The sequence below is a fragment of the Balaenoptera acutorostrata genome, chromosome 10, assembly GCF_949987535.1.
Source record: "Balaenoptera acutorostrata chromosome 10, mBalAcu1.1, whole genome shotgun sequence".
Lineage (NCBI taxonomy): Eukaryota > Metazoa > Chordata > Mammalia > Artiodactyla > Balaenopteridae > Balaenoptera > Balaenoptera acutorostrata.
The window spans coordinates 46,110,212-46,125,455 of record NC_080073.1 but is presented as its reverse complement, the minus strand read 5'-3'; the positions used below and the strand labels follow the sequence as shown (position 1 = coordinate 46,125,455).

Below are 15,244 nucleotides of genomic sequence, written 5' to 3'. Positions count from 1 at the left end.
AAAAAAATCTACTTTGAACACATGTATAAGCTGGAAAGAAAACACACACACCTTCACTGCAGTTAGGAAAGGGAACAGGCTGATCTATGAAGTGATCTCTGAAATCCTGAACACTTTCTGGGCTTCTTCCAATTTTAATGCATCGTGTAGGTAACAGATTCTCTCATTCACCTTCTGAACGATCCAGCACTCATAATTGCCCCTAAAACTGCCCAACTCAGCTCAGCTCAGTTTGGAAGTCACCAGGGGACCCGAGAAGCTGCCTTTTAGACACGGGGAGAGAGCCAGAAAAGGAAGTGGGAGCTGATGCTCGGGGCGGGTAGGGGGCAATGATCCACTTCTTTTTAGCAGCCTTTCCTGCTCCCCTTCAAGAGCCCGTCGGGCCATGCACCTCCAGGATGGGCAGGGAGCCGCACCCACTGGTTACAAAAGGAGGCATCAGACTCTATTAAAAAACAGAACTGCACAGTGGGAATGCTTTCATCATCACCCACACAGACGAGCAGAAGCTACAGACAGAGAGCCACTACGGATGGTGCTCGGGACAGAAGTGAGAATGGCCCGGAACTCTGCCTCCGGTAGAGATGCCAGGTTTACAGGAGTGATCGCGATGCCCTCACCAGACCCCTCCTCCTCCTCCTCCTCCTCCTCCTCCTCCTCGGCCGCTGGCGGCTCCTGCATCTCCTCTGGGAAAGCCTGAGGCCGGCTCGGGTAACTTCTGCTGCCTGAGACAGTCACGCGTGCTCGGGACCTCTCACCTGAGGTCTCTGGGTGCTGAACTGGCGTGGAGGTAGCTAGGCCCGGGAGGGAAATGTGGTCACCTGTGTCATCTTCTTCGAAGTCGTTAAGGCAGTACACTTCGTCTAGGTCAACGTCCAGCGTCCGGAAGCCCTTGGTGACCACACCAGGCCGGGGGTCCAGGATGCCCCCGAGGTGAGGCTGGGCCAACTGCTGCCAGTGGTGAAGGGTGGCAGAACCTTGCAGGAGAAAGGGCAGAGGGGGCGACAGGGAGAAGAGAGGGTTAGGACGGGGGTCTAAGCGGATGGCTGTTCACCACCCTCCAGTGTGGAGCGTGAGCCCCAGGGGGCCCTGGGTGCCACAGGTGGACGCAGGTACGGACACCCATTGAGCTGCCCTTGCCCCTCCTGCTGTGCAGCAGGTGCTAATCCCCTTCCATGCCCGGAAGGGGCACCAATTTAAGGACGAAAATCAATTTTTTTACAAAGTAAAATTAACGCCATACTATGTGCCAAGGATGTTTGGTGACAAACTCTTTATTTTAATCAACTGATGTCAACCCCCCAATCCAACACAGAATCACTTTAGAACTAGAAGCGGAAAAAATAAGCGAGGCAAGACAGAAGCGGGGTGGGAGCGGGGAATGTGTATGGATTCTATACCAAGTACACACAGCTGGGAACAGGGAAGACAGAGCAGAGGCAGAGTAAGACGATGTCCAACCAACTCTAGGACCCACAACAAGAGAAAAGCAAAAAGAAATTAAAGTAGCACACAGAGAAGCGGTGGGCACGGCCGTCACCTCCTTTACCTAGGTTTTCTGTATTCCGCCAGCAAGCCTGACAGGCTGCAGGTTTGGGGAGTGGGAACTGGCTTAAAGAGACGTGATTTAAGAACACATAAGTCCACACAGAGGTCTGAAGCAGAGGAGCCCATCTCCTGGCTGACACCAGAGCCTGGGACTCAGATGACACCAAGCAAGGTCTGTAATAACACCGGAGTGCGTCCTTGAGGACCTGGAAGGTAAACCCCGTGCTACCAAAGAGAGGTGTTCCAAGACCAAGTCTGCTTAGGAAACTTGGGTTAAGAAGTGTTATTTACTGAGGAACTACATCTCAGAACCTTTAGCATGTTACTCTGTGCCGGGACTCTGCCCAACCCATCTGCTAGAGCAAACCTTCTCCCCCTTAGGACACTTAATACCCCTCACACGGCCCTGGTACTGTGGGTGCCCCGCCCGTGGGCATTCTATCCCCATTCCACAGATGAAGAAGCTAGCCACACCAATAACATTCCATGCTCAACAGAGAGACTTTGAGAACAGTTCTCAATGAACTCCCAGACACTTACTGCTGGTTTCCCGAGGGCATCCTCTGTTGGGAGGGCAAGAATCCCTCCAGACTACCAGGATGCCCTGGGGAACGTCAGAAAGGGGAACCAGGGATGCCAGGGGCCAGCAGCTCAGGAGTCAAGATAAAAGAGAAGTGAAAGGCAGGCAGGCAGGCAGTGTGGCCAGGAAGTGGTCCAGGAATGTAACTGAACTCCCCAACCCTCCGCTGTGCCCAGTGAGTGCACTGCCTCCTAAACACTGCTGGGAAATAACTCCTTATGGGACAGTCTCGGCTGAGGAGTCTTGAAAGGATTTTGCAAATGGGCAATTTCAAATCCACTTAAAAGAGAAAAAATTGTACACACTTAGGGGTCTCTCCCGGTTTTAAGTGTCACAAGTACGATAGCAATCTACATAACCCGAACCTACTGAATATAACTAGAAAATATTCTAAATGCAAAAAAGAAAAGGGGCTTCCCTGGTGGCGCAGTGGTTGAGAGTCTGCCTGCCAATGCAGGGGACACGGGTTCGAGCCCTGGTCTGGGAAGATCCCACATGCCACGGAGCAACTAGGCCCGTGAGCCACAATTACTGAGCCTGCGCGTCTGGAGCCTGTGTTCCGCAACAAGAGAGGCCGCGATAGTGAGAGACCCACGCACCGCGATGAAGAGTGGCCCCCGCTTGCCGCAACTAGAGAAAGCCCTTGCACAGAGACGAAGACCCAACACAGCCATAAAGAAAGAAAGAAAGAAAGAAAGAAAGAAAGAAAGAAAGAAAGAAAGAAAGAAAGGAGATGAAATGTGCATATAATGAAACAAAGCTGTGCATGGGATCCTGAGTCCCAGGTGCCACGGCACTATTTTTAAAAAAGCTACCCTGTATGGAGGCATGCCAGCAGGGCAGCTTGCTCTACATGTATCACCTAGACTCACTCCTCAAAATCGCCCTGCAAGGTTAAGTATTACTACCCACACCTCACAGACAGAGGTTCACTGAAGTTATGTAACTTCCAGAGTCACTGAGTTAGCGGTAGCATAGCCAGGGTTCAGTGCGAAAGGCCCAGTTCTTTCTGTAAACTCCTCCTGCCTCCCTCCTCAAACCACAGGTCTGAAAACTAGCCAGGAACCTGGGCTCAGTGAGAATCTGGAGGAATAAATGGCGGGCAGTGCAGCTTCCCCGTGGGCGTCCAGGGCCTGCCAGGAGATGCACACTTTCCCACCAATGGGGTTTCTCCTGCCACTCCTGGGGACCTCCACGCATAATAATCCAAAATGGGCCCCCGGTTTGTGTGTTCACTGTTCACATGTCCACGTTCCTGGCAACAAAACTGCACTGGGGAGAAATTTTAAACAAGACATTACGACACCCAGCTTGGGGCGACACATCCAGGTCTTAGAAGGAAGATGAGAAATCCCCAGATGCAATGTGGCCATGGCCACATTGGGAAGGGGACTAAAGGGAAAGTCAACACACTGGAAAGTGAAGAACCATGTCGAGGAAGTGGCAGATCTCCTCATCCTTCTGAAGGGGGTTCTAGACGTTTACAATGCACCGGGAAAGAACTCATTGAGGCTGGAGGTCTGGGCCCGGAAAAGAGTCCCGTGGGCTTCCATTCTCCATCTGTTTAACAGGCTGCCCCATCTCTCCCCACCCCGTGCATGAGTCCGAGAGAGAAATGAGGCTACAGAGAGTTGCTATTTGGAGTTAAAGAGGCTACAGAAGCACATGGAGCTTTTTGCATTCCCTGAAAATGCAGAGCAAGGAAATCTAGTGAGATTACAATGGAAAGGTTATGCTGAAAGATGCATAATACATGCCTTTTTACCCCACACCTCAGGCCTCCTTTACTCATGGAATAGCCAGCCTTTACTGAGCACTAAGGGCCAGGCTCTCTTCTAAGAAGCCTACATTACTGACTCAGTCATCAGGATAACCCTGCCATCCTCACGTTACAGATGAGGAAACCGAGCGCAGGGAGGTAAAGTGACCTGCCAGAGGCTGCACAGCCAGGCTTTAAACCCAGGCTGGCTCCAGTGCCCAGCCTCTTGACCATAAACACCACCTCTCAGACGGCACTGAGGAGGCCTCACATAATGTGAGCCTCAGAAATCAGGTCAATAACACACGTGAATGGTGTTCTAATTCTCAAACAGGTGTTTTGTATTCTGCAAAAGTGACTATTGGTGAAACCCTCTGCAAACTTGACTGTCACGTGAGTTACGCCATGCAGGGGGCTCAGGGACCATCTCCACTCCTGACTGGTTCTGAGGCCCGAGCAAACGTGGTGGTCCAGGCGTGGCAGTGGATGGGAGGTGGAGTGTGAGGGGTTCTGCCTTATTCAGAGCCTTTGTTGTCTCTTTCCTATCCCATTTCCCCAGCTCCCCCCCCCCACCTCCCGTGCCCACCCCTCCTGGCCTCCTTTATTTGTCAAGCACAAAGCAGGAGGTTCACTGTACTATTAGCTACCTCCCATTACCATCACCTTCTCCCACCCACATGAGAATGAAGCTGGGGTCAGGCAGGCAAAGAGGGGAACCTTCATGTTCCTAGTCGGCACCAAGATGGTCTAGGGAGCAGGGCGTGGACAGCGCAGAAACGTAACTACGGTCACTGCCCCTTTCCTTCTGTTTGCTTTCTTTCCACACCCCACTGTTCTAACTAAAAGGTCTTCATGTCACCAAAGGAGAAGAAAACTAAATCCATTTATGTCAGCAGAGCACCTAGGGCTTAAAAGTTAGAACTAAACCTGCTGGATAATGTACAGCTTGGAAGTGTATGCTTTTCCCTAATTACATATTAACTTGTTTATATTTGGAAATACTATCTGGTTATAATCAATCAGAAAGGAAGAGCAAAATAGAGGGGGAAAAATACTGCCTGATTCATCTTTTTAATGCCGATATATCTCTTTCTAGTTTGAATATTTTGTTTGTCCTTTACCTGCTTAAAACGTGTAAGATAAGGTGAGGAGACAAGAGTGCTAGCATTCTTAAACACCTAGCCCAGTTATTTTGGCTGACACCAATGAGCAGATAGCAAGATTAATTAAATAGGTAAGGGAGACACAGATGGACGACACAGATTGGCTATCTGCTATGATCCCAGCCAACATTCTCCAGGGGCCTCACCACAGGTACATTTACCTGGGCCACTGGAGAGCATGGGAATCCTATCAGCTTCTTGGTGGCAGTGGAAAAGGATGTATGAACATTGGCCCCAGCACAATGCTGGTCCAGGTCTCAACACTGGTAAGGCTAGCCTTTATACCTGAGTTACTGGAATAGGGGCAAGTTCAAGGAGCCTACAAGTTAATAAGCACCTATTAGATGCTGGGCACAATAAAAACACATCACATTTATTCCTTGCCACAATCTTGTGTGGCAGATGTGAGCCCTATTTCACAATAAGGGAAACAGGGCTCAAAAAGGTAAAGTAACTTATCCAACACCACAGTTAGAGCTGTAATGAACCCAGCATCAGGCAGACTTCCATGTCAGCACTTCACCATATCAAATTCAACATGGTAACACAGAAGTAATTGTAGAGGAGAGGAAGAAAAAACATATTGGTTGTATTTTAAACAGCTAAGAAGTCAGAGGACTACAAAATGGAGCCAGAGGGATAGATCTCTATCATGAGGATACCTTACAGCCCATAGTGATAAGACATGACTTTTTAATGGTAGTGATATGGGTTCCTGGTGAGCAGGGTACTATAGTTGAAATTTATCTTGCAAATCTAATGGGATTTCCTCTTATTCTATTAATTTATCACAGAACTACTGCTATCTACGTCACAAGATTAAAAGAGAAAAAGATGAATTGGTCAAAATAACTTAAAAAAAAATCTCTTCCTACAATATGCTTGGAAAATGAATCCAAAAACACATCCTTAGATGATCTAATGAAACACAAAGTAAAATATAGAAAGCAGACAAGATAGAGATGATAAATTCCAATGACCTCTGAGAGACAAAGGAGAAAAAAGAAAAGAAAGGCAAAAAGTAAAATTGCAGAAATGGAAGATTTTATTGAAAGAAAAACAGACATAATTATGGATCAGAAAACAATCACCAAGCTTACAACTGAATAAACAGTTAAAAAAAGGATGAGCCATCCCTCTTCTGAAATCTAAGAAGGACCTAAATTATACAATTAAAAAGTAATTATGAAAAAAGAATGTTCGCCCACCCTCTTCCTTCCTTTGGAGAATTACGGCACACAGCATTTCTTGGGTCTTTAACAAGTAAAACCTCATCTTACAGCATGCATCCTAACAGGGGTGATACTGCCCCCCAGGGTTGAAAACTGGTTCTTCTGGGGTGAATAACGGTACTCTCTTTAGGCACAGATACACATATAATACATATATCTATGGCATTAACTTTTCTGGGGGGGAGGGATTGGGAATTAATGTCTAAAATGGCTTCTTAAAGAGGGTAATAAAAAAAAAGTTGAGAAATACTGCCTTACAGAAATTCTGATTTGGCTTTGCATTAGATACGAAGTAGAATTCTGAAATACCTTCTCAAACTCTCATGGGTTTCCAAACTAAGTGAGGAAAAAAAAAAAGAAAATTACAAGCACTTAGTGGCTCTCAGCAGGGTAGTGGTAGGTAAGGGGAACACATGTTATAATGCCTAAAGCAAAAAGAAGGAAAAAAGGGGAGTTTTTCCATGAGGTTAATCATCTAGGGTGTCCCTGACACTAGAAACTGAATTGCCCCTGGAAAAGGTAGGCTTAAGGAGGGACAGGACTCACTCGCCTCCACAGTCACCCCCTTCCCGGCCCCCAAACTGTGGAGGTCTAGAAGCCTTGCTCAGAACACACTGCATCTGAGGAAAGCCACACCCTCTTTATTTGAAGACCAAAGCAGAGCATGTGAGTCAACAAATAGCAAACCGCTTTCACCTGGTTATTGAAGAAAACAACTTACAGCGTTTGCTTTGCACACCCCCTCCCTGACACCAAATTTTCTGAGAAGTCAAAGCATCAATTGGCTACACTTCTCACACCCCCAGGCATGTCCTAGTTAACTTCTGAGGATGTTAGGAGCGCCTCTGCCTCCCCAAAAGATCTGTACTTCTACGGTTCTAAATGCAAGAGAAAGAGAACTAGGAAACCAGCGCTAACACGTTTTCTTTTCTTTGGCTGAGTTGGAGGTTAGTCTGGGCTGCCTGTGTGTGCATTTCCAAACCTGCACCGGGAGAGGTGGAGGCCTGGGCACTCAGAGGAACTCAAACCAGCAGCGCGGGTGGCTATCTCGGAAGAAAAAGGAGTAGGCGTTACAGAGGTTGCCAGCTTTCCGGTGGTGGATCAGGGACCACAGGGAGTCGCTGAGGAGGGCAGAGAGGGGCCGAGGCCCCTTGTGATCACCTTCCAGCGGCTTGACGATCTGCAGCTTCTCGGGCAGGTAGGAGCGGCTGCTGAACGACATGCCAGAGAAGCCGGTGAACTCCGAGAAGCGCGAGTGCGTGCCCAGGGACATGATGCTCTCGGTGGGCGTCAGGGAGCCGCTGAGCAGCTCGCCCTTCTCCGCCAGCTCCCTGAGCTTCCGCTCCTGCTCCTCCTCGAAGAACCTCCTCTCCGAGAGGTAGTTCTCCCGGCGGAGGGACAGCCGCCGCAGCGCCGTCTCCAGGTCGTGGGAGCCCGGGGTGCCCGGCGTGCCCGGCTTCTTACTCCGCTCCTCGTTTCTGGAAGGAGGGGAAACGGGGGGTGAGCGCGGAGCACCCAGCAGGGGGCGCTAGACAACGACGGCCTTACTGCTAGTTTCCAGGTGGCAGCTGGATCTTCTAAGGAAACCAAGGCAGCTGAAATTTAGGCTAAAATGGGGAAACAAATGCCTGTCCAGAAGAACAATTCCCTCCGTTGGTTCTCTTTTTACTCAGGGAGGTGAGGAGGGAGCACTATGGTGCATTGCAAATTTGCACACACTACGTAAAATCCAACCCCTACAAAACATCTCCCTCATGACGCCTTAGGAAGAAACCTTCTTCAGGCTGATAACCAATATTTTATAATAACTCTAAGTGGACTGAAACCTTTAAAAACTGTGAATCACTATGTTGCACACCTATCTGTAACTGACATAATATTGTACAGCAACTATACTTCAATCAGAAACATAATAAAGTCCAGAAAAACCCAAAGTTCTGATAGAGCAGTTTCCAACTGTCTGACCCATCAGTCAGAAAAGCCAACTTTGTGAAGTCATAGGAAAAGGATGGACAATGGAATGGCGGTGGGTGGGTGGGGGGGTCCTGCAGGGCTTCAGGATGAGAGGGACAGACCACCACTGAAGAGGACCCATCCCAGGAATGCATAGTGTGGCGGGCACTTGCCAGACACCCTGCATCCCACCTTCTGAAGCGAACCAGATTCTGGTCACAAGACAGAGCCTGAGTCCTCCTCAGCCTTTCAGAATCCAAGCTACAAAGGGGTTCATGAAACAAATGTCTGGTCTGTAGCCTAACAGATAAAGATTAACAGAAAAAAATTGTCATTTATCCTCTCCTCCAGCATTTAACAGAAAAGCCGACTTCTGGTGCATCCTGTTATAACTCTTTAAACTGGTTAACATAGCAGCATCAAGATAAACATAAGCCAGTTGGTACAACAGATTTGAGAACTGAAAGGTCGACACTTTTCAGGCGACTCTTATCAGCCCCCCTTCTTCTGCTTACTGAACCTGTGTTCAATCCCCCCTACCTGTCCCCAAAGCAGAAAGATAAGAGACCCCGGCTGGCTCACCCCAGGTCTGCTGACTCTGCTTCCAGGATGATGCTGTTGGTCTTGTTGTCAAGGACGACGTTGCTGACGTCGCTGCCGTAGAAGCTGGACCGGGGGGTGCTGACACAGCTGGACAGGAGCGAGTTCATGGCCGAGGACTGGTTGGAGCCAGGGATGTTCATGGGGGACGGGGTCAGAGACCTCTGCTTGACGACCTGGTTGATGTTTCTTACGGTCTCAAAGACTCGCTTCTGGTGACTGGGGAGAATGCACATCATCTGTGACTAAGCAAATGCAGGAATGACCCTGGAGTTCAACCCTCCAAACCCTGTCCACTGAGAAGCCAATAGGCAGCTGGCCCACTGTGACCCCCAAGCAACCCGACACCCTGTGCCCTCCACGTGTTTCTTAGGGTGTTGGTTGGAATTCAAGAGACTCAATACCCACAGAATTCAGGGCTCTACTACGCGGTTGTGTCCTAAAGTTGATACTGCTTCCTACTTCCCTTAAGCTTGACCTACAAATATATTTAATGGTAACTTTTGTCTCCCACCTAGTTTTCTTCTCTCATGATAGTCTCTAGAAAGCAAACTCCAGGAGGACCGTGTTCACTGCTCAGCATGTAACAGGGCTCAATAAATTTTTGCAGAATGAGTCTTTGTTGACCATTCATATTAAAAAAAAAAAAGTAAGACAAAGTTAGTCTTAAAAACTTCTATAATGAGATGATAAACACCAAATGAGTCTTTTTTTTTTTTTCCTGGAAACTGCCAATTCTAAGAGCAGAACCACACTTTGATGCCCATTTGTTCTCTTTTAAGGAGAAAAAGGTAGGTATGTCTCTATAATGGCTGCTTCTTTCTGGGCTGCAAAGGGCTTCACACATGCACCGAGGCTTAGGGACTGGTCACTTCCAGGTTCCTGTTTAAGTTCTGTCTATGGGATTTGGGTACAGAGAAAACTTGATGAAATCAGATCCACAGGTTCCTTACACCTCCGAGCAGGCCAAGTGCAAGGTCTCAAGTTAGGAAGAGAGATGGCACAGGCCGGTATGTATGCAGAAAGGAAACGGAAGCCTTGCTCACACCCCACCCCACAAAGAGCCCTCTGTATCTCAGATTGCATCTTATTTTTCTTTTCCTAACAGACGTCAAAATTTTTTTAAAGTAACATTTTCCACTGAAAAGAAAGATAAAAATGAGCGGTGGTGTCAAGATGGAGCTTGTGTGAAGAGAGATGGGAAATACATCTATCCTTCCCTAACTTTCTGCAAGTTCATAATATATATTTAAAACCCAACCAGAGGAGGAGGGGGGTTGTCAGCTGCGTTCTCTAATTTCTCTTAATCTAGACTGTCTGTGGAAGGATCACAGCGATCACTGCTGGCATCTGAGGCCCACCCCACAGTCCCTGGGAGCTGAGAACCAAGGCCGTACGCGATGTCTGGCGACTCGGGCTCTTCCAGCTGCAGCTCCTTGCGCATGGTTCCCTCGATCTCCGCCGCCAAGGAGTCCTGGGAAAAGCCGGGAGACACACAGTGAGTGAGCAGCAATTCAAGTGCTCTGTCTCTAGAAAAGGCGCGAAGACAGCCTGGCCACAGAGCATAAACCGAGGCCTCGGAACACAGGGTGACAGCATCTGCCACGGGCAGAACGCCGGGCTGAGCGATCCCCATGGAGCTGAGTGTAAAGCCCCTTTGCTCCTATGAACTGAGGGTCTGAAAGCAAACCCTTTGTTCCCTGGGCCAAACCATGGAGCTGTGGCGGTGACCACAAGGAGAGGCAGAGAGCTTGCGGGGGAGGACCTGAGTGATGGGTGCTGTCATTTGGGCTCTGCTCTTGTGATCCCTGGCCTCCGGCAGGGAAAGCTCCTGTGCCCACCAACCATCCGTGCCCACCCCCCCACCTTTAACAACCGGCTCACATCTCATTTCTGCCAGGAATCCTTCATCTCCTCCCCAAGGAGACAGCAAACACATTAAGACCTTGCCAGTTCTCTGAACAGTCCACTTGCGTCTTTCTCTAGCCAAGTTGTGAATTTGTGGGTCTGGGGAAGACCAGTCATGGAGGACTTCTCACCTCCTGGATGGGCCAAGCCCCAAGCTGAGACTCAGCAATGGAGGGGCCTGCTGAGTACCCCTCTCCCTGAACCGCCCACCAGGCCTCACTGGGTGAAGCGGAGCCTGACAGACAATCCCTCATGCTCACGCAGCTGGATGCTGATAGGACCAGGGTGTGCAGAAAAGCACCTGCTGAGGCCTCAGAGGAGGACACCACCTAGGAGAACCTGAAGAGAAGGGCTAAATTCGTGCCAAACAACACAACTTCCTGTGACGACGGGAATGTTCTCTTTCTGCACCATCCAGTATGGGAGACACTGGCCACCGGTGGCTACTGAGCGCTTGAAATGTGACCAGTGTGACTGAGGAACTGAATTCTTAACTGCACTAATTTTAAGTGATTTAAATTTACATAGTCACTTGTGGCCAGTGGCTTCCCAGCTGACAGCGCATGGGGCCTCCTCCAGGGTGTCCACCTCCAGGGCCGCCCCACAGTCCACTGGGGATACTCCCGTCTGGAATTTGTAATTTTTAAGCTAGTTTATTTTTCTTAATACTGTTTACATTCCAAGTTCTGCACAAGGGAAGGACCTTCATGCCACTTAAGAGAAACAAGATACCAAACTACTAATGAGACTGCGGTTCTGGAGGAAAAGTCACAAGCAAGGTCTGTGACATTTGGGGCCACGATCCCCCCTGGGCCATCTGGAGATGAGCATGGATCCCTTCTCAGAATAATGTTTTTAAATGAATAAAATAATTAGGATTAAAGAGGAAGCCAGATATACCGAGTTAATTACTAAAATATTAATAACTGCAAGTATGATAGAGTAACACACAGGATCGGGTTTCAGGACTGGTAATGACTGTCACTTTGAAGCGGAGATTAGCACAGGTGGTGTCTTGGGACATCTGTGGCCACTGACACGTGCTATGAAAAGAGCTGTGATTTCGATGGATGACAAAGTCACAGGGATGCTAATATCGCTGTGGTTTGTTACCTACCTTCATGAAGGAAGGAAACACCAAGTACAGTTAGGGATTAATAAACATATAAGATATAATCCTCCCTCGAAGTTCAAGGGCCCACTGAATCCTGTCTGTAGATCCCAGATTAAGAACTCTTGGCCATAAGGCAAGAGAATTGGGAACATACTTGAGCAAAACCTGCTACTCACTGTTTTATTCAGCAGTGAGAAGGGCTGGGAGCAAGAGAGGCAGATCTGGGTGTTTTGCTCCAGAGACACAGGCATGATGTGAGCTTTAGATTGCCTTAAATATCTTTCATGCATAATGCACTTTAAAAATAGCCGTCTTCAAAAACTGAGCTCTGCCAACAGCAGAAAAAGGGCAAACAAAAGCTCCACCTCAGCAAATAATAAACGCTGAGAATCAATCTCTCCAGAAGAAACCCAAATGCAGACTTTCAATTCAACTTTTCTTATGTCCCGGTTTAGCTTTAAAGTACAGGCCTGTCCTTGAGAGCGGGAACACAGGAGAGTGAATCCCAGGTATGCAGGAAACAAGACAGCCCCAAGGAGATGTGAAACCGGGAAGGAGGGAAAGTGAGGCAGGGAGTGTACAAAGCTACACGGGCCCGTCTGTGAGCCGACCATAGTCAGTTCTAGACCGGGATTCAGGGGATGTATTGTCCTTTGCTGCCTTCATTGGGATTCTTGAAATCACTGGATCACCAATCTGCTTCTTGGAAGGCTGACTATTTATGTTGTGTCTTTCTTTTTGGTTTCCCTTAGATTTCAATCGGGTGGAGAGAGAGCGCCTGACTTTATATGTGAAATCAAAGAAGAAAAGGAGATCATGATCTAGAAAAAGTGGTTCAGACAGCAAGGGGTTGGGTGACAGTGTCTGCCATGGGGAGGGGGAATCTGTGAAGAAAAAAGAGCCCTGAGTAAAGGTCAATTTGGAAGGGACCAACTTTCACAAACATTTATACAGCCCTCCACTCCTATTTCATTTAGGGGAATTTCTCTCAAAAGTTCTTCTCTCCTCAGAGAGAACTGGTATCTCATCAAAGCATGGAAATAGAGCCTGAAAAGTTCTTGGTGGTTTGCTTTTCAGTCTGTTGATCCAGCCATCCAGATCTAATAGCTAGTAAGCACCTACAACTCTACAATATACCAAGCACTGTGCTAGGCACAGAGTATTAAAGAGAGGGAAGGAGGGAAGGAGGAAATAGCAAATAAGACATGGTCCCCACCTTCAAGCGGCCCTGACAGAAGAAGATAAAATGAGAAAGTTCCCCAAATATTACTGGGAAATGACCAGCAGAGGGGCATCACCCTGTGCTGCCCAAGCCCCATAGGGAGAGGTCAGCCTCCTGGAAAGCCCCCTTCTCAGCCACATTCCCCTAAAGCTTAACCATGAAACACATCAGGCCAGGGTTAAAGAAATAAGATTGTGGGGAAATTGGGGCTTCCCTGGTGGTGCAGTGGTTGAGAATCTGCCTGCCAATGCAGGGGACACGGGTTCGAGCCCTGGTCTGGGAAGATCCCACATGCCACGGAGCAACTGGGCCCGTGAGCCACAACTACTGAGCCTGCGCGTCTGGAGCCTGTGCCCCGCAACGGGAGGGGCCGCGATAGTGAAAGGCCCGCGCACCGCGATGAAGAGCGGCCCCCGCACCGCGATGAAGGGTGGCCCCCACTTGCTGCAACTAGAGAAAGCCCTCACACGAAAGAAAAAAAAAAAAAAAAAAAAAATTAAAAAAAAAAAAAAAAAGAAATAAGATTGTGGGGAAATAATATGAAAAATATAAAAATGTCACACCCAGCATAGAGGGAAATCTTTTTTCAGATCACAGATGCCGAAAGCCACCAGAACGGTTAATAAGCATACAAAGAACCAGCGGAACCATAATGCAATTTAAGAATTCTCAAATGCACTCGTGAGGCCAAAATAGCACATACTCTAAAAAGGTCGGGGAAAAATAATGTAGAGTGCCTTCCAAATATCTGAGGTGCCTACTAAATCTAGTTCCTACTAAATTTATCTTCCAAGGGCAGGAGTAGAAAAGACAGATTCAGGGGGACAGAAAATGAAGAACCAATTCGTCTCACGTGGTTAAGAAGCCACGGGCTAGGCTCGCGAGCCCTCATCTCGGATCCAGATCCAAGCTTCAAAAGGGGAAGCCACCTGCAGAGGCTCAGCTCCAGACCCGCCCTCCTCCCAGGAGCACGCGCTGGCCTGAGCGCGGGAAGTGGGGGTCAGGCAGCAGGCGGGCACTCACCATGGGAAACAGGCCCAGCGAGTGGTAGCGCCTGGACGTGGTGTTGGGCATGGTCTTGTTCCGCAGGTTCTTGAGCTCTTCCTGCGCCTCGTGGAGCATCTCCATGCACTCGGCGTACTTGTCCTCCAGCTCGCGCAGCTGCAGGACACCAGGAAGGGGCAGAGGGCTGGGATGTGAGACCTGGTACCACCCACCCACCCACTCAGGAGCCAGGAAGAACCAGGATCACTACCAGAGGCTCCCACCCTCCACAGAACCAGCTGCCCTGTGTCCTGAGGCCAAAGAGTCCTCAAGGCACAGTTTTTCTTTTACTTGCAGACTCGGAAATCTCCTAAAACACTAACAACGAGCAACTGAGAGAAAACAAACGAGAGGGCAAGTCATCACTCCCTCGTTTCCTGCCACATCTTTGAACGGGGCTCCTCTGACATGGCGTGCTCTGTGTCCTTTCCCTTATTGGAACGTTTGTCGGAAGCCCGTGCATGCCGGGCTCCAGGCTGGTGTACAGCCCAGCCTCCCAGGTGCTCACGACCAGCGTCAGCGGAACTGGGAGCCGCCTTAGGAGTAAGAGTGACATTCAATTCAATATCAAAATGGTTGTTAAGATGGACGGGACCCACACAGCCTGTTGGAGGGAGGCTGAGGTACCCCAGCTGGGACCGGGGCCCCGATGAAATGAGGGAGAGCCACTCACCTCGGCCGTGAGCTGCCGCTGGGCATCCTTGGCGGCCCCCAGGTGTTGGACAAGCTCTTCATTTTCCACTGCACACTAGAACGTGGCAAAGGGAAATCAGCTTCTCTTTTAAGACACGTAGAAAAGTCTAACTTTTCCCCTCTTATTCCCTGATCCGTTATCATCCTATCACATGCCCACAGGGAGATTTTATCTTATACTGGAGTAAAATTTTGTCTTTTATATAGTTTGGAAGGCAGCGTATTTCCTGTGTCCGTGTTCATTCCCTATCGCTTACCCCTACCCTCCATAGTCACAGCTGCTCTCTGGAAGCATTTCACCTCAGGCTTCTAGCAAAGGCCCGACGTGGGAAACTTAATTGTTTTTTCGCTGCTTCATCTTAAATCTAAAGGGGACATGGTTCTGCTGCGGAATATACAGGTGCCCTGTGTGAGGACAAATACCAAAC

The 15,244-nt window shown here is 48.9% G+C and overlaps 1 protein-coding gene across 11 annotated transcripts in view; it reads right to left on the bottom strand.

The window, feature by feature from the left end:
• The window catches only part of TRAK1 (trafficking kinesin protein 1), a 103,579-nt gene that overhangs the window by 14,721 nt on the left and 73,614 nt on the right, over window positions 1-15,244 (bottom strand). For 5 of the 11 annotated variants that reach the window (XM_028161693.2, XM_057554361.1, XM_057554362.1 and 2 more), the window contains 6 exons: window positions 14,797-14,871; window positions 14,103-14,240; window positions 10,233-10,309; window positions 8,818-9,054; window positions 7,444-7,760; window positions 621-977 (listed from right to left, as the gene is read on the bottom strand). In XM_028161693.2, the coding sequence (XP_028017494.2) occupies window positions 621-977; window positions 7,444-7,760; window positions 8,818-9,054; window positions 10,233-10,309; window positions 14,103-14,240; window positions 14,797-14,871 (1,201 nt within the window). Of the gene's footprint in view, window positions 1-620; window positions 978-6,072; window positions 7,761-8,817; window positions 9,055-10,232; window positions 10,310-14,102; window positions 14,241-14,796; window positions 14,872-15,244 lie in introns of those variants that run through there. The other 6 variants (XM_028161694.2, XM_057554363.1, XM_057554366.1 and 3 more) reach the window with 3 other exon arrangements.